The sequence below is a fragment of the Coregonus clupeaformis genome, chromosome 29, assembly GCF_020615455.1.
Source record: "Coregonus clupeaformis isolate EN_2021a chromosome 29, ASM2061545v1, whole genome shotgun sequence".
Classification (NCBI taxonomy): Eukaryota; Metazoa; Chordata; class Actinopteri; order Salmoniformes; family Salmonidae; genus Coregonus; species Coregonus clupeaformis.
This window is the reverse complement of record NC_059220.1, coordinates 25,598,829-25,623,769: the sequence shown is the minus strand read 5'-3', so window position 1 is coordinate 25,623,769 and position 24,941 is coordinate 25,598,829. Positions and strand designations below refer to the sequence as shown.

At 42.9% G+C, this 24,941-nt stretch overlaps 1 protein-coding gene across 1 annotated transcript; it reads right to left on the bottom strand.

Annotated features, from left to right (window-relative positions):
• Positions 1–261: 261 nt before the first annotated feature.
• Positions 262–3,728, bottom strand: LOC121544375 (sodium/bile acid cotransporter-like). The gene is made up of 6 exons (XM_041854308.1): positions 3,614–3,728; positions 1,774–2,201; positions 1,278–1,482; positions 993–1,171; positions 640–872; positions 262–526 (listed from the first exon to the last, which is right to left on the bottom strand). Exons 2-5 carry the CDS (start codon positions 2,163–2,165, stop codon positions 668–670), a joined length of 981 nt encoding a protein of 326 aa, XP_041710242.1. The 5' UTR covers positions 2,166–2,201; positions 3,614–3,728; the 3' UTR covers positions 262–526; positions 640–667.
• Between the last annotated feature and the right edge of the window lie 21,213 nt (positions 3,729–24,941).

Below are 24,941 nucleotides of genomic sequence, written 5' to 3'. Positions count from 1 at the left end.
AAGAATGGGCTGCCATCAGTCAGGATGTGGCCCAGAAGTTAATTGACAGCATGCCAGGGCGGATTGCAGAGGTCTTGAAAAAGAAGGGTCAACACTGCAAAAATTGACTCTTTGCATAAACTAAATGTAATTGTCAATAAAAGCCTTTGACACTAATGGAATGCTTGTAATTATACTTCAGTATACCATAGTAACATCTGACAAAAATATCTCATAACACTGAAGCAGCGAACTTTGTGAAGACCAATACTTGTGTCATTCTCCAAACTTTTGACCACGACTGTACAGTTGCATTGGTAAAATTGTGCTGCACATCCCAAGCAAGTTATGTTGCCCTAAAATGGCATACATTTGATGTCTTCCGTTGCCTCTCAACTGCTATGGTCTTGGTTCCTGTCCTGGACCTGTTCGGTTTGGTCTGGTGTCCTCCTGTGCCCTCTCCATCTCTATGGGCCTCTCCCATCTGGGACCTATAGCAACTATACTTCCTACACTTTACCAGCCACTGCCAGGTATACAGGCTTTGCTATGGGAAAGAAAGAGATTATTTTAGAAGAACGACTGCCTTTATTTTATCAAACAGTGGCACACTAACAACAGCGTGGGTCGGGTACAGTAAGTTCTCTGAGCCACACCTACCCTAGTGTTACCCAGACAGCTGCGACACTTAACCCTCAGCTGGTGGCTTGAACCTTTGGTAACATCTGAAGAGAATGATGAAAAGCAACGCCTCGCCTCCCTGGAACATGATGTAGATCAGCGGGAACAGATACAGGGGGCCAATGACTTCCGGGGGAAAGGCCACCTTCAAGATGGTGGAACACAGCTGGATGTTCTGACAGCCTGTCTCTATAGAAATAGTCCTCCTGCATCTGAGAAAATATTTGTTACATGGTTCGCTCAACTGTATATTATTATTGATAGCTATGAATGGATACATTCCCCTTGGCCCAGTCCCATCCTTGAACAGATGAATACAGCAGTACACTTACTGATGATTGACTTTGAGGATGGTTGACATGATATATCCCAGCAGGTAGCCTGTCAGGGGCATCAGTGCAGCCGTGGCCATGAGTTGGGGTGAGAGAACCACCCTCACTGTTCCCCCAATGGTGATACCTGACATGACGCCAATGGCCACGGAGGCAATCAGTAAGATGCTTAGACCAACCTGTGGAGTAAAAGCTCTGCCAAATCAGGCATGCTTTTACAGAGGCTGTCCATTCATGTCCATTAGTAATTAGAACCTGCTGTATAAATGCATTAGTCAAGCTTACCTTGATGATGATCTGAGCGTACTGCGGTACCCGATGGTTGATGGCTATGCCAATGGCACAGGGTACTAGTGTCATGATGAGAGCTATGGTGATGCCAGTGTAAGGCACAGCTTTTTCCAAGTTATTGAAGCCATGGCAATATAGGAAGAGCAGCAGAGGCATCATACCCAGGGCCAAAACAGTAGAACATGTGGTCATTACAATGCTGTAGGATATAAAAAGAGGGGGGAATGAAACTTCTTATAATTTCAATTCCATTTTTTATTAACTGAGTTTGTGTGATTTTTTTGTTTTGCATTCATGCCATGTGCAAAATGATTTAAACATTTGCATTTTTCTATTGTGAAACAATTTACTTTCAAGAAGATACCATTTAAGTTTTGTCTGACATGTTAATAGCCTCTGTGGCCTGATGTAAATGTGTTGAAAACCCTCAGCAGCCTGATGGAGCAGACTGCTGTAATCTCCTCACAACAGATATATCAATGCGTTTCACCTGAGGTTCATGTCACCCTTCAGGGCCAGGGCGAAGATGTTGGAGAGGTTTCCCCCCGGACAGCAGCCACAGATCAGCACGGTCACAGCCTCGATAGGGCCCAGCTGGAAGATTTTGGCCAGGCTGAAGGCGGTGAGGGGCATAATACCAAACTGGGCCACCACTGCGATAGCCACCCCTTTGGGCTTCAGGATATGGGCCTTGATCTTAGAGATCTCCATGGTGCAGCCCAGGGACACCATGGTGATGAAGAGGATGATGATGGTGATGCCATTGATGGCCTTGTCCATGACCGGGGAGAAAGGGGACTGGAAGCCAGCGGTTACATTGCGAGGTGTGATGTTGTAGCTGTCTCTGTACTGCCCCTCTGTCTGGTTCATGGTGGCATTCATCCCAAAGTTGTTCGTTTACTTTATATTTATTATACCCTGAGACACAGAACATAAAAATCAAACAGACAAAATATATCCTATGTCAATGGAGAGCAAGGGGTTCTTTGTTGTCTCTTGGACTTGATCAACTGCAGTTAAAACTCATCCTGTCTACTCTATTACACTTCAACCTAAACTTTGAATCCACTCCCATGAGTATTACTATTTTCACAATAAGACAGTTTAGTACCTTAAATAGCTACATACACGGAGTATACAAAACATTAGGAACTCTTTCCATGACATAGACTGACCAGGTGAATCCAGGTGACAGCTATGATCCCTAGTTGATGTCACTTGTTAAATCCACTTCAATCAGTGTAGATGAAGGTGAGAAGACATGTTAAGAAGGATTTTCAAGCTTTGAGACAATTGAGACAACTCAATATTAGGAAGGTATTCCTAATGGTTGGTATACTCTAAAATGTCAAATGTATACTCAGTGTATACTGTGTCACTCAATTCAAATGCACAATTTATATACAATATGAGGCTTAAACAAGACAATCAATTCCTTTATTTTGCTACCAGGCACATTTCACCTCAAAATATGATTAAAATCTGTCCTGCAATGTTGAATGACTCCGTAGCTATGCAGATGACGTCTCACCAGTCCAGAGAGTTAGTAGACTACTCTACAAATGTAGGCCATTGTCACGCAGTTCTGACCGTACAGCGGTTAGTATTACCCTTTGGCATTTCTCCGAGCGCTCTAAGATATTCTCCTTGTGACATTCAGCTGCTACAAGAACTGAAAGGATAAGGGGCAAATACTTTTTTTAAAGAATATGCCACTTTCCTTGTGACTAAGGAGCAAACATATCAATGTTAGCACAATGAATTGGATAAGTACGATTTGTTTTTCTACATGGTTTGCTATCCTTATGCGGTTCCATAGGCAGCCACTGACAGGGCCTCTCATCAACCTGTGCTATTCAGGCAGCAACAAACAGGCGCAGTGGTCCAAAAAATAGATGCAGTGAGGTGCCCAATCATACATGCATTCATTGAGGCCTTCTGTAGGGGGAATAGTCATTTCTTATAAGTGTCTCAGAACATGGTCTCTAATGAAAACATCAGGACCCAACATGATGTTTTCACAATACACAGTGCAGATATAGGTTTATTTATTGGTGTTTTTTTATTGCCCTTACTCATTTGTAATCCAGATAAACTCAAGCTAGATCTACTTTATGTGTAAATTAGGTTACTTTCCTGCAGGTCTTGTCTGTGTTTTAAACTTACTAGTCCTGAAGTGGCACTGTATTTCAACTAGTTGTTATTATAGTCCATATGATGAAAGAGAGAAATAAAGCACATAACAATCCCAAAATATAATGCAAGTAATAATAATGTAAGTTATCTTGACATCTCAAGGCACTGTCAATATTTTAAAAGTATTTTCTTACCTTCAGTGTGTGCAGTCTTGTGATGTTCAACTCTCTGGTCCACTTAGTGCTTTGCCTCTCCTCTCTCTCACTCCCCCTCTCGCTCGCCTCTCTCTTAAACACACACTTTCCCCATTCCGCCTCACATTCTTCTCTCTAGCCCCTTAGCTTTCTGTCTAGAACCCCCTGTCACATGGCATTATGGTCACATTGTAGGGGGGGGCTAACTCCTGCACAACAGGCTGCATCTCCAAAATCATAATCATTACATTCCTGTCCTCATCCATGCCTCCAGAAAACCCTCTTACTTCCTAGACATACCCGCCTGAATATGTTTGGATATGATAGAGTGATGGGAATGAGACAAAGGAATGTGCATGCATGCGTTTCTTCCCAATTCAACATTCTTAGCAGAATTTACATAATTGGTTATTACCCAATCATCAGCTAAATACAGATTGTTAGATATCCATGGTGAATGATGATGTCAACACTGTTATTAAATGTTTCAGGGCTCTAGAGTTATCATTCAATACAGCTGAAGGTAAGATGATCACAATACTGTACCAATAAATTACAGTAAATGCTCATCCACACCTTCTAAGATGAGATGCCAGCTCTGTCCCTTGTTTGGCTGTTTTTCTATTGGACTTGAGTACCGTGGGAAAGCCCTGTTTAGCATCAATGGGTCAGATTGTGTGGACAGAGTGTAATTGTTGGTGGGGCACTTTAAAAGGCTTTTTTCTACTTGGCATTCATGCACGTGTAAAGAGTATCAATTAATATTACTCAACCAGGCTGAAGTTTCAATGCCTTCGCCTGGCAAAGTTGCTAGTCCTTTCAGTTGAGCCCCTCCACCCTTTTTACAATCCTAGGCAACTTGGGACCTTCCAGCCACTACTCACACAATAGGCCAGAGATGTAAAAAAAAAAGGCTGAGTTGTTGATTCTATGACCTAATCTTCAACAGTGTGTTACAGATTAGTTCAAATAAATTATTTACATTTTAATCTCAATAGCTCGCTCTGCAGATGTTGCATATCATGTAACTAAGCAATGCATACCATAGACTCAGAGCAATCCAAGTCATGACATTTCATTGTGATGTTTACTGGAGAAATACAACGTTTTCAAAATAGTTATTCCTATCATCCTGGATCAGGGTTTATACACAGGATAAAGTCAATAAAGTGTGGTGTTTTTTAAAATGGTAAAATGTTGAACATTTCATTCTGTTTCTATGATCAGCAGCACACTGTTTTGGTTCCCTATTAGATTAGCGTGCCTTTACACCTTATAATTGCTGGTGTGGTTGCACTGTTGAATAGCTGCCAAGGGGGAAGCTTAATGTCGTAATACTCAAGATCTAAAAAAAGAAAGAAAAAAGTATCCCCATTCTATTTCTAATCAGCAATAGATTATAGCACGATATCATGACCTCTAATGTCCAGGTTTTGTATGGAATTACAAATACCACATATGCTTTCTGATTAAACATTTCACATTTTACTGGAACATTTGTATTTATGTGAACCTATGCTTCGCACGCCATGAAAGACCTTGAAGAAAAAATTATATATTTTTTTTCAAACCCTTTCTGAACTTGTGCTTTTGTTACTTTCTCACATTCCAGTGTTACACATGTCCAGTGATCCCTTTCGCTGTAGTGATTGTGTCACACCCTGGTTCTGGGACTCCATATGTTGAGCCAGGGTGTGTTCATTCTATGTGGTTTATTTCTATGTTGGGGGTTCTAGTTTGTTGATTTCTATGTTTTGCCTGAGTGACTCCCAATCAGAGGCAACGAGTGTCAGCTGTTGGCTGGTTGTCTCTGATTGGGAGCCATATTTAAACTGTCTGTTTTCCCTTTGTGTTTGTGGGTTTTTGTTCCGTGTTCGGTCATTGTCACCGTGGACTTCACGAGTCGTTTCTTGTTTTGTTTATTTGTGTAGATTATCACTAAAGATAATAAAGTTCACCATGTTCGTTCAACACGCTGCGCATTGGTCTCTCCCTGACGATCGTGACAGATTGTGGAGCTCAGTCTCACTTGCCTGGTCTCATAGACTAGATAACGCGAACGTCTAGCAACCCAAAGGTTGCGAATTCAAATCTCATCACGGATAATTTTAGCTAATTAGCAACGTTTCAACTACTTTCTACTTTTTAGCTACTTTGCAACTACTTAGCATGTTAGCTAAGCCTTCCCCTAACCCTAACCCTAACCCCTTTAGCTAACCCTTCCCCTAACCCTAACCTAACCTTACCCCTAGCCTAACTAACATTAGCCAGCTAGCTAACATTAGCCACTTAGCTAGAATTCCTAACATATTATATGTTTCGCCAATTCGTAACATATCATACGAATTGTAATTATATCATACGAAATGGGTGATGGACATCCACAAATGAATACATATCATACTAAATGCAGTACCTCAGATTTACATACAGAATAATACAAAATGCTCTGAGACCAGGTTGCAACTGTACACCTGACCAAATCATCCTGCAGGTCAGCTGATGCAGGCAGGCAGTTCACAAGACCTGTTTCCACAGGCAGTCCCTAAATATGTTAGATGTGTTTTACCACATCAAGTGAGCTATGTGCGATGTGTGGATAACCTTATGCATTGTAGTTGCAGTTATTTGGCAAATCGTAGCTATTTGAGAAAGCTCCTGCTTAAATTTATAAATAAATTACTATGAAATGTACTCTATATACAGTATATACACTGAATATACAAAACATTAGGAACATTCTTTCCATGACATAGACAGTAGCGGTGCATGGGTAAAATCACTGGGGAAGCCAAGCCAGAAAGAAAAGCCATATTACAACCTACAGTGTCTTCAGAAAGTATTCATACCCCTTGACTTATTCCACATTTTGTTGTGCTACAGACTTTTTTTCTACACACAATACCCCATAATGACAAAGTGAAAACATGTTTTTGGAAATTTGTGCAAATGTATTGAAAATTAAATACATAAATATCTCATTTACATAAGTATTTCACAACCCTGAGTCAATACATGTTAGAATCTATGGGGGAAAATTACAAACTTTGTTATGCATATGCGCTGTATGAGCCTTAAACCTGTACATCTCCACTGTCTGTTTCTCTAATGTAAGAAGAAGCCAGTGTTTTTCCTCTCTTGTTTCTGAGTAACTTAGTCACACGGCCAAAGACAAAGGGCCGTCTGAGAGTGACCAGTTTTTGGTCCATCCTGTTATTTTGTATCTTTCAAGGACACAGCTGTGTGGAGATATAAAGAGAACAGAGGCTAGCTTGAGCAGCAGCGACAATTCTATCAGCAGAAAGGAGTAACAAAATGTGTGTTATCATTTGTTTGTACGCTATGTTCCCACCATGATCTCACACACCTGCTAAACTGCTACGTAGACAAAGGTTATAAAAGCTGAGACTCAACTCTTGTTTGTTGGGCTCTTAACGCTGCACTGTTCAGTGGATTGTTAACTGCTCCAGATTAGCAAATCTTATAATAAAAAGTTGTTGTTTTGAAGAATCTGCAGTCTGCCTTCCTTTTGGTTAGAATTTCCAAGACAATTCTTGGCGACGAGGATGGGATGGCTAACTACTCTTGCTGATCGTTCCCAGGGAACCCAAGGTTAACTGCGCAGGGGCCACGTTAGATGTGGCTCAGGGAGCCCACACTCCACTCAAAGGAGCAGAAGGGACCCGCCTCAGACCCGGCAGGGAGCGTCAGTGGACGGATACACTATCCCGAACAGACAAAATAAATTAAGGGTAAGACTGATTTTTTTTCAAACATCATAGAAAATCCTGTTCTGGGAACAGGTTGTGCACATTAGTTCTTTGTTGAAGCAAAGATACCCCTAGTTAGAAATATGTAGACAATTAGCATTAACAACTTGGTGCAGTAATGACTGCGATGGGGAAATTATTTGTGGGTTAAATTAGCGGGTTATAGTTAAGGTTGCTTTAGAGTTTGCCCGGGTGACGACTCAGGGTTATTTTTTTGTATGATGTGATTTCTTTTGATGATTGTTTTGTAAGGGAAATGTACAGCTTGAAAAGCATTTACTGCTGTTGTTTTATTTAAGATTGATGGAAAGTAATTTTTTTCTAGAATTGTCTTGAAATTATATGTTTGAAGACAATTAGAAAATTACTGTTGAAGTATTTTTAATTTGTTTAAGGGGAATTAATTTGGTATTGGAATGAATAAGAGTACTGTTGTAACTCAGTGGACTCCTTTAGACCTTCCTAAATGTTATAAGATCTACAATTACTGTAGACTGTAGTTTTACAAAATTATAACTAGGCTACTGACTGAAGGAGTTACAGTGAGGGAAAAAAGTATTTGATCCCCTGCTGATTTTGTACGTTTGCCCACTGACAAAGAAATGACCAGTCTAGAATTTTAATGGTAGGTTTATTTGAACAGTGAGAGACGGAATAACAACAAAAAAATCCAGAAAAACGCATGTCAAAAATGTTATAAATGTATTTGCATTTTAATGAGGGACATTTTTTGCTGTTATTCTGTCTCTCACTGTTCAAATAAACCTACCATTAAAATTATAGACTGATCATGTCTTTGTCAGTGGGCAAACATACAAAATCAGCAGGGGATCAAATACTTTTTTCCCTCACTGTATGACTGATTTCCAACAATACCATTTTCTGTCTGCCTGCTAGTTGTAGCAGTGTTGTAACCACTAACCTTTGCTTTCACAGCACGACCGATAAAGACTTTAGAATTCTAAGTTTTAAAAGTTAATGCTTTGAGCCTTGTGTAGAGAAGGCCTGTGTACAAAATTTGAAAAGGTGTTCTTGATGTAACTGATTCCTGGTTTTCAAGTGAGTTGACGTGTCAAAAGGGAGGAGTAATGTTAGTAAGAATTCCTGTACTCTCGGGAACTGAATTTAAGTAGTGAGAATTGAGTTGACTGATCTTTGGAATTGAATTTAAGTGAACCAAATGTAATTTAAAATAGGCCTGGAATTAGTTAACTGATTGATCTAAGAATTGACTGCTGTTAAGAAATGTAGATACCGTTAAAGAACTAAACATATAAGGAGGGTTACCCCATGAATTAATGTGTGGACGTACACAATAACAGAATGATTGTGAATGAATGATTGCATAATGATGAACTGTTTAACACTCTCTGATCTCATCCATGGCCACAAGATGGCGAATGACAAGATAACGTGGACTCCTGAGGGTTTGCAGGCACTTGACAAATTGAAACAGTTGCTAACCTCTTCTCCTTGTTTAGGTTTGCCAGATCATTCTAAACCATTTAATCTATTTGTGTGTGAAAAAAAAATAGTTTTATGTCATCTGTCCTTATACAGGATCCCAGTGGGAAGCAGCGGCCCGTTGCATACTACTCTGAGACTTGACAGTGTGGTGAGAGGGTTTGTGTGTTGCCTCAGAGCTGTAGCAGCTGCTAAAGAGGCAGTGTTAGCCTGTGCTGACATTGTGTCAATGTGCCCTTTAACCTTTAAAGTTCCTCACGCTGTTCATGCTCTCATTTCACAGGCACGTACTACTCACCTCACCCCAGCAAGGCTGCTCCATTACAAGAATGTGCTATTAACAATGTGTCATGTCACACTGAAGTGCTGTACCGTTCTTAACCCTGCCACTCTTTACCAACTGACGATGATGGTGAGCACCATGATTGTGCTGTCCTAGTTGACCAGGTCTGTAAGCCACGGCCTGATTTATCTGACGTGCCTTTAATGAATGCTGATTTGGAACTATTTGTTGATGGTTCCGCTCAAAAATCGCCTCAAGGCTAACTATTAGTGCCTTATGCAGTAACCATGGCTGCCACTACCTTAGAAAGTGCTAAACTACCACCCCATCTGTCAGCTCAGGCTGCAGAATTGTTTGCTCTTACTAGAGCATTTATTTTGGCTAAGGGTAAAACTGTTACGGCTTATACTGACAGCAGGTATGCATTTTGGGGTTGTGCATGACTTCGGTACACTCTGGGAGCAACGTGGGTTCCTCACCTCATCTGGTAAACAATTTCACATTCTAAATTGGTTGAAAACTTGTTGGAGGCTATTTTGTTGCACTTCCTGTCTCTGTTAAAAACATGTTTTCTCTACAGGATGTTTCTGATATGCAATCAGGTGCAGGGCCTGGGGAAGTAAGACAATGGCGAAAGAAGTGTTCTTGGCACATGGCCAAGACCATGTGTGAAAGGGGACAATTGTAGAAATTGCACATCATTTTGGGGTTGTGGAGCAATTTTGTGCTAAGTGTGTGATTTGTATGACTAACAATGTAGGCAGAGGAGGGCTGAGACCGGATTGCTATAGGTAACAGTAATGCCTCTGACTCTGATGTACATGCGTGGACGCGCGCATCGTACCACTGGTTTAGCACCTCATTAAACACTCACAGGAAGACCCATGAAAATGCTAAACACCCCGTTCTCACAGAACAGGTTGACACTGATGGGTTGCGAGGATCAAATGGTAAGCTACTGTAGTATCTGAACAGTTTATAATTTTGGCTGACGTTTGCAAATGGTGTGTTAGAGGAATTTTACTCTGCTTGCTGAAACATCTGGAAAGCATCACTATAGGGGGCCCCTGAAACAGAGGAGACTTGGATATGTGGAAGCCAGGGATTGGTCTATTCAAAACACCCATCTTATGTTACATAGGATATATATAAGGTTTTCAACAAAGGACGGGGAGAATAATCATTTTTAGATTGGGTTAGTTGTTCTCCGGATTTCTGCAGAAATCTGTAAATTGACGCTGGAACCTTTGATATAATAAACCTTTATAATCAAGTACAGTGTCAAGCGGATTTCTTGTCTACACAGCATATCAGCATCGTTGTCCTGACACCACATGAATTGGCGACGAGGATTTGGGACGTGTTGCGTCTTTTCTCAGCGTTTCATCATGGGCCGCGAGCTGACTCCCGCTACAGAGGCCGGCAGATAAGGTGAGCTTTCTCACAACTTTGGGCGCTGGTCAGTTCGTGTGGCTGTGTGTGTGCGTTGAGGGGATGTACCGTCAAAGGACTTGTGTGTGCGCCTTGCTGTTATTTGCTGTGGGATGACAATCTGTTCTAAATTTCTAAATTTGTTTGCGTTGAAAACAACGCAAACAGGGGGGAGTGTCTATAGGAATTGATAACACTGGGCACAGGGATATTTGGCTTGAATACATTTAAAGGAGTGTCCAGGAATAGAATGAAGGAATAAGACAAGGAAATAAGGAAAAAAGTATACTGTTAGGACGTCGCTGATCTACGGAAGCCCTCAAACGAGGCGATCATTAAGATGGGCCGTAAATCCTAGGAAAGTCACTAGGTTGACTTTCGGGTCAGTTCTGGGAACTGTGAGATTGTACAATATATATTCAATTGCATGTTACCTCTCGGAATATAGTTGACGAAGTATATGTTCGATGTAGCCTCTCATTGAATATCTGCAACTCAAGGTAGCAGAAATTTAGGAAGGAATAACTGAAGGACTTTCGAAAGCAGGTGTTTTGAGGACAACAAAAAATCCTCAGAGTAACACACCTTTGTTGCCTTTGAAGCAACCCGATGAGACTTATCGTATGGTTCATGATTTGAGAGCAGTGAATTAAATGGTAACTGATTTTCCAGCAGAAGTGCCAGACCCGCATACCTTGTTAGCCCAAATTCCTCCTGATGCGACACATTTCACAGTGTTAGACTTATGTGGTGCATTTTTTAGTGTTCCACTTAGTGTAGAAAGTCAGGGTTTATTTGGGTTCACATATAAGGGACAGTTCTATGAGTACAGTAGGTTGCCACAGGGGTACAAGCATAGCCCGCACATTTTCAATAAAGTACTGAAGGATGATTTGGTAGGGATAGATCGGATATTGCAAAGCACTGTCATTCAGTACGTGGATGATATAATTATCTGTTCAAAGAATGAGGAAACGTGTCATAAAGACTCAATTAAATTGCTACAGGTATTGGCAGAAAAGGGGCATAAGGTTTCACAGAAAAAGTTGCAATATTGCCAGGAGAAGGTTGTTTATTTGGGTCAGAAAATAACGCATGGACACAGAAGCATTTCGGACAGTCAATTGGAAGCTATTCGTAAGGCTCCGAAGCCTAGAACTGTCAGAGAGATGATGACATTTCTTGGTATTGCTGGTTATTCTTCAGCTTGGGTTGAGAGCTATGCTAGTTTGACGGGACCTTTGAGAGCTATGGTTAAGGATACTGGGAGTGGTCAACTCCATAGCAATCTTTCCTGGACACAGGAAGGCCTTGTGGCATTTGAAACGATCAAACAGAGGTTACAGGAGGCACCTGCACTCACACTACCAGACTACTCTTAAGATTTTTTTGCTATATGTGTCTACTTCTACTGGAGGTAAATATGCATGTGCAGTTCTTTGTCAGCCGACAGGTACAGGGACGAATCCTCAGCCTATTTCCTACTACTCTACTGCCTATTCAGAAGTAGAACTAGGGCTACCACTGTGCTACAGAGCAATGGTGGGAGTATATTCAATGTATGACAAAGCATCATCTGTTACGATGGGTTACCCAGTAACAATTCTTACCCATCATAGTCTCAGAAATCTTCTGAACTATGGGAAATATACATTGACTATGCCTAGGCTCAGAGACTATCATAGGCTCTTAGAGCAGGAAGATGTCACCCTAGTGAGGTGTGATACGGTGAATCCAGCCAAGAATTTGCCAACTTCAGAAGATGGTGAGCCACATGATTGTGTTCAAGAAGCAGAGAAATACTCGAGGCTTAGATCAGATTTGCAAGCCTTTCCATTACGTGAGGCAGACCTGGAGTATTGGACTGATGGGTCTTGTTATCGTGTGGGAGATCAATTGTGTGCTGGCTATGCAGTAGTTAAAGCCCAAGGAACTGGATTTGTTGTTGAAAAGGCTGAAGTAATACCACAGCCTGCGTCTGCACAACTTGGGGCTAACAGAAGCGTGCTTGTTAGCAAAAGGAAAGCGAGTGACGATATACACTGATTCTGCATATGCACATAGTGTATGTCATTTGTTTGGAGCAGTGTGGAAAGGTCGAGGGTTTAAGAAAACGGATGGTTCTCCAATACAACATCATGCGCAAATAATGAAATTGTTGCATGCTATGATGAAGCCTAAAGAGATAGCGATAGCTAAGTGTGCAGCTCATAAAACCGATGTGTCAAAAGTCACACAAGGGAACAAAGCTGCTGATGAAGCTGCAAAAGCCGTCACAGGAGCGGACAAATTGGGCAAAGTTTTTCTGGTCACTCATGGAGTGGACTTGGAAGACAAAATTACGCTTAAGGATGAAGCAGGAAGCTGCTTCTACGATCGACAAACAGTTATGGCTAGACCGAGGTGCCGTCAAAGATGCTACTGGTCTTTGGAGAAACCATGAGGGCTTGATAGTAGCGCCTCTAGACCTATTAGGTCTGATGATTCAGGAAGCACATGGGTTAGCTCATGTTGCAAGGGGGGAGGTTAGGAGAAAGATCACAAAGGAGTATGGTTTTTGGGCACCATATTTGCTTGAACAGGTTGACTATGTCATAGGCAGGTGCACAATCTGTCTGAAAAATAATGTTCGCAGGGGTGTGACTGTTCTTCCTGGTCACATTCCTACACCGAGAGGTCCTATGCGTGAGTTGGTTATCGACTTTGTTGATATGATAAAACCAGTTGATGGGAAAAGATACATGCTGGTGGTTGTAGATAGATTTTCACGATGGCCGGAGGCCTGTCCAACCAAGCGAAAAGACGCTCAACCGGTTGCCATGTTCTTGTGTAAAGAAGTCATAAGCAGGTGGGGACATCCCGATCGAATATCCTCAGATAATGGGAAGGAATTTGTGGATAAATCAGTGAAATTGATGTTGCAAAAATTGGGAATTAAGCAACGTCTTGGAGCAGTTTATCACCCACAAAGTCAAGGGATTTGTGAAAAAATGAACGGTGTTTTGAAAAATCGCATTGTCAAAATTTGCCAGCATACGGGTCTAAACTGGATAGCGGCGCTTCCTTTAGCATTAATGGTGTGTCGCTCAAGTGAGTTGCGTGATCTACGTATGACACCCCATGAACTGGTCACAGGAAGAAGGATGCCTACCCCTTGTTTGCGAACAAGCGGAAAGGGTCCAAGTTTGGCTCTTTTGGAAGATGAAATGAGAGCGTACAATTTCATCTTCCAAAAGTGGACAATTTTCATAAAAAGTTGTCCACATATGTTTCTGACAGGCAAAGAAAAGAATAGGTGCAGGAGAAGCTTGATGAGCAAAAAAGGAGTACAGTGCAACCTGGGGACAAGGTGTTCGTGAAGGTATTTAGAAGGAAGTGGTATAATGAACGTCGTGAGGGACCATTTGAAGTTGTTCGTAATACTGGAACGGCTGTCCAGGTTAAAGGGTCTCCAACGTGGTATAATTTGTCACATTGTGTTAAAGCGCCTAGACAAGAGGTGCCACGCGCAGAGAGACAGGATGTTGAAGGCTCAAGAGAGCAGGATGAAGATAGGGAAGAACAGGCAGAAGGAGAGATGCATGACAATATCCAGAGTCAAAACCCAGAAGGAGAGATTGTCCATGCTGTGGACAATGTTGATGATGATGTGTACACTTCTAATGATGCCAGAGTTGACTCTGCAATGGATGGAAAGGAAAGGAGATTTGGGGACATTGATTTTCAATGCGTCCCAGAAACAACAGGGCATATTTCAGTGGAATGTGAAACCACAGAGATCACCAAGGGCAACTCTGTTACAGGAGAAGCTGGTGATTCGTTTAGACGAAGTAGCCCCAGACCAGTTAGGAAAAAAGTCAGACAAAAACGTTACAAAAACTAGGGTTGAAGTAACTCTTGGAAAGTCAGCTCAGCTCCCATGTCAGTGTACGAGAGAGAACAGTGGTGAAGGGAAATTTAGAGTTCAGTGGGAAGATAGCTATGGCAGGAATTTAGATCTGTTAGGAGCAGTTGCATTGAGAAAGTATGCGTTGCTGAATGATAAAAGAAGACTGAAGATTGAGGGTGATTGTAGTCTCTATGTGTACAATTCCCAGCAGGAGGATCAAGGTGATTATAAATGTATTTTTTATAATCCACAGTTTGAAAGTGAGGGATTAGAGTCGGGACTGAGAGTTAATGTAGTGACACTAGTGGTGATAGATGGAAATACAAGTAAAGAGCTCAAAGCTGTAGGGATAATAGATGAATCAACAACAATGACATCAACACTTCAGCCTAATACAACAACAATGAGAAGCAATTCAACTATTTTAACGTTGACAGTTATTAAAGCTATAAATGTATCACATTTGATTACAATGGCGCCTCAGAAAATCGCTCCAACACCAATTTTAGAAAAAAAGACTGTAATTAGGGTTAGGATGGGTGGTACAGCTCATCTTCCTTGTAGATGTGAGAGACGGAGTGGGGGTGGTGACATTCCTCCCACGTGGAGAGATAATTATGGAGAAGAAGTGTTGTTATCAGGACCAGAAGTAGAAGCTGTGCCCCCTAGTCAAAGGAAGTATATTTTGTACAACGATATGAAGTGGAAGAGGGTTATGAGTGATTGCTCACTTCTTTTGCGTAATGTTACATGGGAAGATCAGGGAGAATATACTTGTACTTATTTAGAGCCAGCGTTCAAATTTGTTCTGGTTAAGAATTACTGGTTAGAAGGCTATGTAACTCGTAAGGTGACGCTTATGATGGAAGATTTAAAGTCTGTTGAAGTTTCCACAGTCACCAAAGGAGTTCAGGAGCAGTATATTACAGTAGTCACTCCAAGAGTAAATAATACACAGAGGATATCTGCCACTTTGCCCCTGGAAATAATTAAGAGTGTTAATACATCAACTAAAGCCACTATCTTAACAGTAACTCTGAAAGAGATTAATGTTACGACGGCGATAACACATTTCGGAAATGTGACACAGACACCAACAACAGCTTTTCTGAAATTAAAGGATGTAGTAAATGTGACTCAGAAGTCTATGATACAGATGGAGATTGGTGTAAATGGTAGTAAGGACAGTGTTGAAATAGGAGAGCAGATGGTAGCAGAGAATGATGAAGATTCATCTGAAATAGTGCAGAATTCTATCCCGGAGGTACAGGATGAGTTCTTTAATTTTGATGGAACACCAGAAGATATATCTGATCAATACCGCTCGTTAGGGAAGAGAGAAACTAAATGGAAGGCATATGGATTTGATTCTTCTCTTTTGCAAATTAAAGATGGATGGGCAGGTAGGAATCTATGGTTCCAGCAGTTAACTCATTCTGTAAGATCAGTGAGGAATCTTGAGGGTCCATGTCTGTTGAGAATTCCAGCACCAGGCACATGGGGTTCAATCTTAGAGACGGTGGCTCAACCTCTATCAACTGCGTGTCAATCTTATGCTTTATCATGGCTGTTGTATCAGCAACAATCATTAACAGATATAATGATGTCGTTGTCGAAGCATTTGTTTAGGCCTAGGTTTAATTGTTCTTGGTTAAATGAATTACCCTATGTGAATTTGTTAGATTGGAAGGAAAATCAGTTAAAAGCAATTCCTGAAGCACTGGAGGTAAAACCCGTGAGGGCTAAAAGCAGTTTTTGTTCAAATAAAACATATGATGGACCAGGTATGTTTATGGGAGTATCAGATTGTGATGATTATATGATGACTTTGGGTATGCATGACCGTAAGGTTAGTGATGAGATATATAAAGAAACTTTTTCTGTTCCATTTAGTAAGAAGAGCAGGACTTTGATGGTAAAAGATCAGCTTTTACCTGGCAATGTGACTATAGGGAATTTTCGAGATATTTGGTGGGTTTGTGGTGATAAAGCCTACATATTCTTACCCTATGGATGGACAGGATGTTGTTACATGTCGACGTGTGAAGCTTCCATATGAGGTTTATACCATTCAAAAGGGGGAAGCACCGGACACAGATCAATCTGATTCTAGGTCTGGAAATAGGGTGAAAAGGGAAATGGCGCAATTTCATAATCTGGAATCCTACCATTGGAGGATAAGTCTAGGTGTGGAGACTTGGACTTTTTCCATGGTATGGTGTAACATTTTTGGCAGATCATGTTGATAATATTACCTATACGTTGCAGGGTTTTGCAAACGAAACGATACAAGGGTTTAACCTTCTGTCAAATACTCAGAGAAGTCACTGACTGACGCTATTGAAACATTACATGGCTCTTGACTATATTTTAGCCAAACAAGGTGGCTTATGTGTGGCTATGAACTTGACGGGGGACGATTGTTATACTTTGATTCCCGATAGTTCCGATAATATCACTAGTGTTATAGATGCATTGAAGAGTATAAGGGATGCGTTTGGTCAATCTGAAGGAGCTGGATGGTCAGCGAAGGCTTGGTTGCAAGATCAGTTAGGCCCAGTGGGAGCAGTGATAGTTCAAATTTTAGTAGCAGCTCTTGTAGCGCTGTGTGTGATGTTTTGCTTTTGTACTTTGTTATTGACTTTTGCAAAGGCTATGATATTGAGATGGGTTGGAGTTGTGATGCCTGGAGACAACACTCAGATGCCGTTGTTAACTGTTACTGATCTAGATGGAGATAAACAAGTGGGACTGGATGGAGTATTGATGGATAGATATCCATTTTGAATATCCAATCATTTTTCACATGTCTTTACATATTATTGTGATATTTAGTATTTTCTTATGAATCAAAGGGGGGAAATAGAATGTGATTCATTTTATATATCATTTTATATATCATTTTTATATTATTGTTGATACTGATGTTTTAATTTGCATGTGTTGTTTTGCAAAAGATACTGGTTGGTGTTTTCTTTTCTTCCAGAAGTATATGGGGATGTGTAGAGTGGGATTCAAATACTCAAACATGGACAATATGAATGGACTGGAGGAAGTGGAACAAGGAAGGTGTGGAAATGTTCAGATTCCATCATCGACGTTGCACTGAAAGTCGACACTGCTGAGGAGATGCAGTGTAGTGGACTACATTCCAGTGTCTGCAATGATATATAGACATATTTGTATGTGTAATACATAATTTGTGTCATATTCTTTCTGTATAAATTTTTTGAAGAATGATGTTTTTTGTTGTTGGGTACATGTGGGGACCTCAGATGTTTTAGTTTTTTTCGTGGATGCTTAGGGATATTGGGTCTAGGCAGGGACAGAGAGAATCCACAGGAGGGTCCGATGGGTCGACCAGCCTGAATGTGGACATTTTTGATTGTATTTTGTTTTCTGAGGTTTTCATGTGTATTCAATTGCATCATAGCTTAAAATGCATTGATAAAGATTTATAAATTGATCTGGAGTACTTAGGTGGTCGCCTAGGGCAGAGGGGCCGTGAGAGAATTTTCCTGTCTTGATTGATTGATGGATATTTGGAATGAAAGCTGCCAGACAGGTTTTTCGCTCTCACACTCCATACAAATTTGCTTACACTCCATAACAATTTGTTTACACTCCACAAAAATGTGTCTACATAAAAATGTGTTTACTCTCCATACATTTTGTTTTATTGCTAAAGTTACTCAAGAAGAAAAATTGTTATTTGTCATAATCCTATTCTTTTTGTTTTCGAGACTTAATTAGTCTCGAATGGGGGGAAATATGTAGTATCTGAACAGTTTATAATTTTGGCTGACATTTGCAAATGGTGTGTTAGAGGAATTTTACTCTGCTTGCTGAAACATCTGGAAAGCATCACTATAGGGGGCCCCTGAAACAGAGGAGACTTGGATATGTGGAAGCCAGGGATTGGTCTATTCAAAACACCCATCTTATGTTACATAGGATATATATAAGGTTTTCAACAAAGGACGGGGAGAATAATCATTTTTAGATTGGGTTAGTTGTTCTCCGGATTTCTGCAGAAATCTGTAAATTGACGCTGGAACCTTTGATATAATAAACCTTTATAATCAAGTACAGTGTCAAGCGGATTTCTTGTCTACACAGCATATCAGCATCGTTGTCCTGACACCACACTACTGTGCTGCACTTAACAATGTTCTGATGTCTTTTTCCCCAGGGTAAATGCGGCTTTGCCTGAACCAAAGGGAGGACAGCTCCACAAATTGCAGCCAGGAGATTGGGTGGTCATCAAGGACCTCCGCAGAAAGATTTGGCCCCAACAGCGCTGCACTGGCCCATTCCAGGTGCTCCTGATGACCCATACAGCGGTAAAGTTTGCAGAAAGGTCGACGTGGGTTCACGCCAGCCACTGCAGGAAGGTGCCCCACAACCCAGACGAAGATGTACCAGCCGATTAATATTAGGTTGATATTAGTCTCAAAAGGGAGGAATATGGGGGAAAATTACAAACTTTGTTATGCACATGCGCTGTATGAGCCTTAAACCTGTACATTTCCACTGTAAGAAGAAGCCAGTGTTTTTCCTCTCTTGTTTCTGAGTAACTTAGTCACGCGGCCAAAGACAAAGGGCCGTCTGAGATTGACCAGTTTTTGGTTCATCCTGTTATTTTCGTATCTTTCAAGGACAGAGCTGTGTGGAGATATGAAGAGAACAGAGCAGAGCTTGAGCAGCAGCAACAATTCTATCAGCAGAAAGGAGTAACAAAACTGGCGTTATCACTTGTTTGTACGCTATGTTCCCACCATGATCTCACACACCTGCTAAACTGCCACATAGACAAAAGTGGTTGTACTCCCTATAAAAGCTGAGACCCAACTCTTTTTTCGTTGGGCTCTTAACGCTGCACTGTTCAGTGGATTGTTATCTGCTCCAGATTTGCAAATCTTATAATAAAAAGTTGTTTTGAACAATCTGCAGTCTCTCTTCCTTTTGATTAGAATTTCCATGACAAATCATCTTTGGCAGCGATTACAGCTGTGAGTCTTTCTGGGTAAGTCTCTAAGAGCTTTCCACACCTGGATTGTGCAACATCTGCCCATTATTCTTTTCAAAATTCTTCAAGTTCTGTCAAATTGGTTGTTGATCATTGATATACAACCATTTAAGTCTTGCCATAGATTTTCAAGCAGATTTGAGTCAAAACTGTAGCTCGGCCACTCAGGAACATTCCCTGTCTTTTTGGTAACCAACTCCAGTGTAGATTTGGCCTTGTGTTTTAGGTTATTGTCCTGCTGAAAGCTGAATTAATCTCCCAGTGTCTGGTGGAAAGCAAACTAAACCAGGTTTTCCTCTAGAATTTTGCCTGTGCTTAGCTTCATTCCATGTCTTTTTTATCCTGAACAACTCCCCAGTCCTTAACGATTACAAGCATACCCATAACGTGATGCAGCCACCACTATGCTTGAAAATATGGAGAGTGGTACTCAGTAATGTATTGGATTGGATTTGCCCCAAACATAACACTTAGTATTCAGGACAAAAAGTTAATTGCTTTGCAAAATGTTTTGCAGTATTACTTTAGTGCCTTGTTACAAACAGGATGCATGTTTTGGAATATTTTTATCCTGTACAGGCTTCCTTCTTTTCACTCTGTCAATTAGGTTAGTATTGTGGAGTAACTACAATGTTGTTGATCCATCATCAGTTTTCTCTTATCACAGCCATTCAACTCTGTAACTGTTTTAAAGTCACCATTGGCCTCATGGTGAAATCCCTGAGTGGTTTCTTTCCTCTCCGGGAACTGAGTTAGGAAGGACGCCTGTATCTTTGTAGTGACTGGGTGTATTGATACACCATCCAAAGTGTAATTTATAACTTCACCATACTCAGGGATATTCAATGTCTGAGTTTTAAATTTTTACCAATCTATTAATAGGTGCCCTTCTTTGCGAGGCATTGGAAAAGCTCCCTGGTCTTTGTGGTTGAATCAGTTTGAAACTCACTGCTCGACTGAGGGACTTTACAGATCATTGTATGTGTGGGGTACAGAGATGAATTAGTCATTCAGAAATCATGTTAAACACTATTATTGCAACTTATTATGTGACTTGTTAAGGACATTTTTACCCCTGAACGTATTTAGGCTTGCCATAACAAAGGGGTTGAATACTTATTGACTCAAGACATTTAAGCTTTTCATTTTCTAATAATTTGTAAAAATTTTGAAAAACATAATTCCACTTTGACATTATGGTGTATTGTGTGTAGGCCAGTGACAAAAAAATCTAAATGTAATCCCTTTTAAATGCAGGCTGTAAGACAACTCAATGTGGAAAAAGTCAAGGGGTGTGAATACTTTCTGAAGGCACTGTATGTGTTGTGATAATTGCATTGTAGTTCATATGCCTTGCGGCGGTGATATATAGGCCTAAGGCCGAGACAATAAGAAGGCACAGTGGCAGAATAAATTCAACCATCTTAATTTCATCACAAAACCGGAGAGCAACCTCTGTCCGGTGAAGTCCACAACGCATATTACATGTAACAAACAGTTACATGACCTACAGCATGGTCAAGCAAGTTAATGTTTCCGACATTTTCGGACTACTAAACAACTATTGATTTAGAACCATGGAGAGTTACCACATGTCGCAAAGAAAACAGTTACTGCCTCCATAATTCCAGCTGTCACACCCTGGCTCTGGGGACTCTATATGTTGAGCCAGGGTGTGTAAATTCTATGTGTTCTATTTCTATGTTGGCCAGTGTGGTTCTCAATCAGAGGCAACGAGTGTCAGCTGTGGCTGGTTGTCTCTGATTGGGAACCACATTTAAACAGGCTGTTTTCCCACAGAAGTTGTGGGATCTTGTTCCGTGTTGGTTGTATTTTGTAGCCAAGGACTTCACGTGTCGTTATCGTATGTTGTTTTGTTCTTGTTATCACTTTTGATAATAAAGTATGTTCGCTCATCACGCTGCACCTTGGTCCACTCACTCTAACGGTCGTGACAGAAGATCCCACCATACCAGGACCAAGCAGCGTGTCCAGGAGCAGGCAGCCTGGACGTGGGAGCAGATATTGGACGGGCAGGGGTCCTGGACCTGGGAGGAAATCCAGGCCGGGATAGATCGCCGTCCATGGAAGGAGACGGTAGAGGCGCGACGGAGAGAGGAGCAACGGCGTCAACAGGGTCGTCGTCGGACGGATGAGAGGCAACCCCAAAAATGTTTTAGGGGGGGGGGGCACACGGCATGGGCGACGGGGCAGCAGGAGGCAGCTACAGGGCGTATTGGGAGGTTAGGTGAGGAGGCCACCAGGTTAAGGGGGCTATTGGTCCAGAGGGAGCAGGAGTTAGTGGTTCAGAGGGTGGAGCTACTGGAGGCAATAAGGGAGAAGGTGAGAGTAGAGGCACGGCGAGAGGTACTGTGTAGGCAGCTGAGGGAGCGGAGGGTTAGGAAGAAACCCAGTCCCGCTCCTCACACCAAGCAAGTGGTGTGCGTCACCAGTCCGGTCCGGCCCATTCCTGCTCCCCGCACCAAGCCAATGGTGCGCGTCGCCAGCCCGGCCCGGCCTGTTCCTGCTCCCCGCACCAAGCCAATGGTGCGCGTCGCCAGCCCGGCCCGGCCTGTTCCTGCTCCCCGCACCAAGCTAATGATGCGCGTCGCCAGCCCGGCCCGGCCTGTTCCTGCTCCCCGCACCAAGCTAATGGTGCGCGTCGCCAGCCCGGCCCGGCCTGTTCCTGCTCCCGCACCAAGCTAATGGTGCGCGTCGCCAGCCCGGCCCGGCCTGTTCCTGCTCCCGCACCAAGCTAATGGTGCGCGTCGCTAGTCCGGCCCGGCCTGTTCCTGCTCCCCGCACCAAGCTAATGGTGCGCGTCGCCAGCCCGGCCCGGCCTGTTCCTGCTCCCCGCACCAAGCTAATGGTGCGCGTCGCCAGCCCGGCCCGGCCTGTTCCTGCTCCCCGCACCAAGCTAATGGTGCGCGTCGCCAGCCCGGCCCGGCCTGTTCCTGCTCCCCGCACCAAGCTAATGGTGCGCGTCGCCAGCCCGGCCCGGCCTGTTCCTGCCACTCGCACCAAGCCTACGGTGCGCGTCGCCAGCCCGGCCCGGCCTGTTCCTGCCACTCGCACCAAGCCTACGGTGCGCGTCGCCAGCCCGGCCCGGCCTGTTCCTGCCACTCGCACCAAGCCTACGGTGCGCGTCGCCAGCCCGGCCCGGCCTGTTCCTGCCACTCGCACCAAGCCAGGGTTGCGAGTCGTCAGCCCGGTACAGCCCGTTCCTGTTCCACGCACCAAGCCAGGGGTGCGCATCGTCAGCCCGGTACGGCCCATTCCTGCTCCATGCACCAAGCCAGGGGTGCGCATCGTCAGCCCGGTCCGGCCCGTTCCTGCTCCACGCACCAAGCCAGGGGTGCGCATCGTCAGCCCGGTCCGGCCCGTTGCTGCTCCACGCACCAAGCCAGGGGTGCGCATCGTCAGCCCGGTCCGGCCCGTTCCTGCTCCACGCACCAAGCCAGGGGTGCGCGTCTTCAGTCCGGCACAACCCGTGCCTGGGTCACCGGTGCCTGGTCAGGTACCGGTCAGCTGCTCCACACCGGAGCTTAAGCAATCCGCTCCTACGATGTCCAGTCCAGCTCCAGCCAGCGGGGCCAGACCGGACCAGGGGCGCTACGGGGGGATTATTGGAGGGTGGTGGGCAAGCCCGGAGCCGGAACCGCCTCCGAGGAGGAATGCCCACCCAGCCCTCCCCTGTTTGGTTTATGTTGAGGCGCGGTCGCAGTCCGCGCCTTTGGGGGGGGGTACTGTCACACCCTGGCTCTGGGGACTCTATATGTTGAGCCAGGGTGTGTAAATTATATGTGTTCTATTTCTATGTTGGCCAGTGTGGTTCTCAATCAGAGGCAACGAGTGTCAGCTGTGGCTGGTTGTCTCTGATTGGGAACCACATTTAAACAGGCTGTTTTCCCACAGTAGTTGTGGGATCTTGTTCCGTGTTCAGTGTTGGTTGTATTTTGTAGCCAAGGACTTCACGTGTCGTTATCGTTTGTTGTTTTGTTCTTGTTATCACTTTTGATAATAAAGTATGTTCGCTCATCACGCTGCGCCTTGGTCCACTCACTCTAACGGTCGTGACACCAGCACCATTTCAACTTCAACAAATCACCTATGCTTAGTCTAGCACAGTGACAACTAAAATATACCAAAAACTATTTAGTCCAATCATCATAAGCTAAATATGATGTGGCTGTCCATGGTTCTGATTTATGTGTGTGAGTGTGTGCGTGTTCGCGCAAGTAGAAAAAACATGTTGACTCACCCTACTTGTAGAGAAATGTCAATGGCATCCTCCTCTCTTTCATGCAGTGCTGCGTATTCATGGATGCCAAGGTAACCCAGGCTTCCCCAAAAGATTTACCAAGAAAAATAGACTAAAACATACAAAATTAGCTATCTTTCGTCTGTGTTTAATAAATGTCCTTAAATTATCAAGAGGCTGATTGTATCTCACCAGAGAAAGCATCCGAGCAAAAGAAACAGCGCCTGTCTGTCTCAGTATGTGTAGCTTATCTATCTGATGCTGTCTGGTCAAAAAGAGTATGACATTGCTGCTGCCCGTAGCATTGAATGCAAGGGAAGCCAGCGAGCATTTGGCCTCCCTTGAAAAAAATAACAAATAACAGCCAATCAGCGTTGAGCTAAACTGAGTGAGCTCAGCTGTGAATGGTCCTGGTGCATCAAAAAAAAGTGTAAAGGGAAGCCAGTTTGGATTTGGTTTCAGACCAATCACATCAGAAGCCAAACGTCATTGACTGAAAAAAAACTTGAATTGTTGCATGTTGTTGTCCTCCGGTGGCTAGCTAGGTAGCTAAAATCGTCCCTTTCCTAAATTAGCCGTGGATGGAGATAGGGATATAGACTTGTTTTACTTAATTCTCCATACTGGCCAATGATTATATTGATGATTCTGATCCAACCATAAATTCATACAATGTGCCCCTGGCCTGAGAGGATGGAAATTCAATATGTAGCTAATGTTAACTAGCTAACATTGCCCATTAATGGAAGTTAGGCTAGCGAGCAAGCATATTAGCCAGGGACAACATTTACATTTTAGTCATTTAGCAGACGCTCTTATCCAGTGCGACTTACAGTTAGTGAGTGCATACATTTTTCACACTGGCCCCCCGTGGGAATCGAACCCACAACCCTGGCGTTGCAAACGCCATGCTCTACCAACTGAGCTACACGGGACCCTAAAAAATAAAAGTGTGTACTGTATGACAGAGTCATAGACTGTACGGAGAATGAAGTAAAACCACAAGTCCAAATCCATATCTCCATCCATGGGTAATTTAGGAAAGGGACAAATTCTCTTGATGCTTCCCTTGATACTTTTTTTTGGTGCACCAGGACCATTCACAGTTGAGCTCACTCAGTTTAGCTCAACACCGATTGGCTATTATTTTATACTTTTTTATTAAAGGGAGGCCAAATGCTTGCTGGCTTCCCTTGCATTC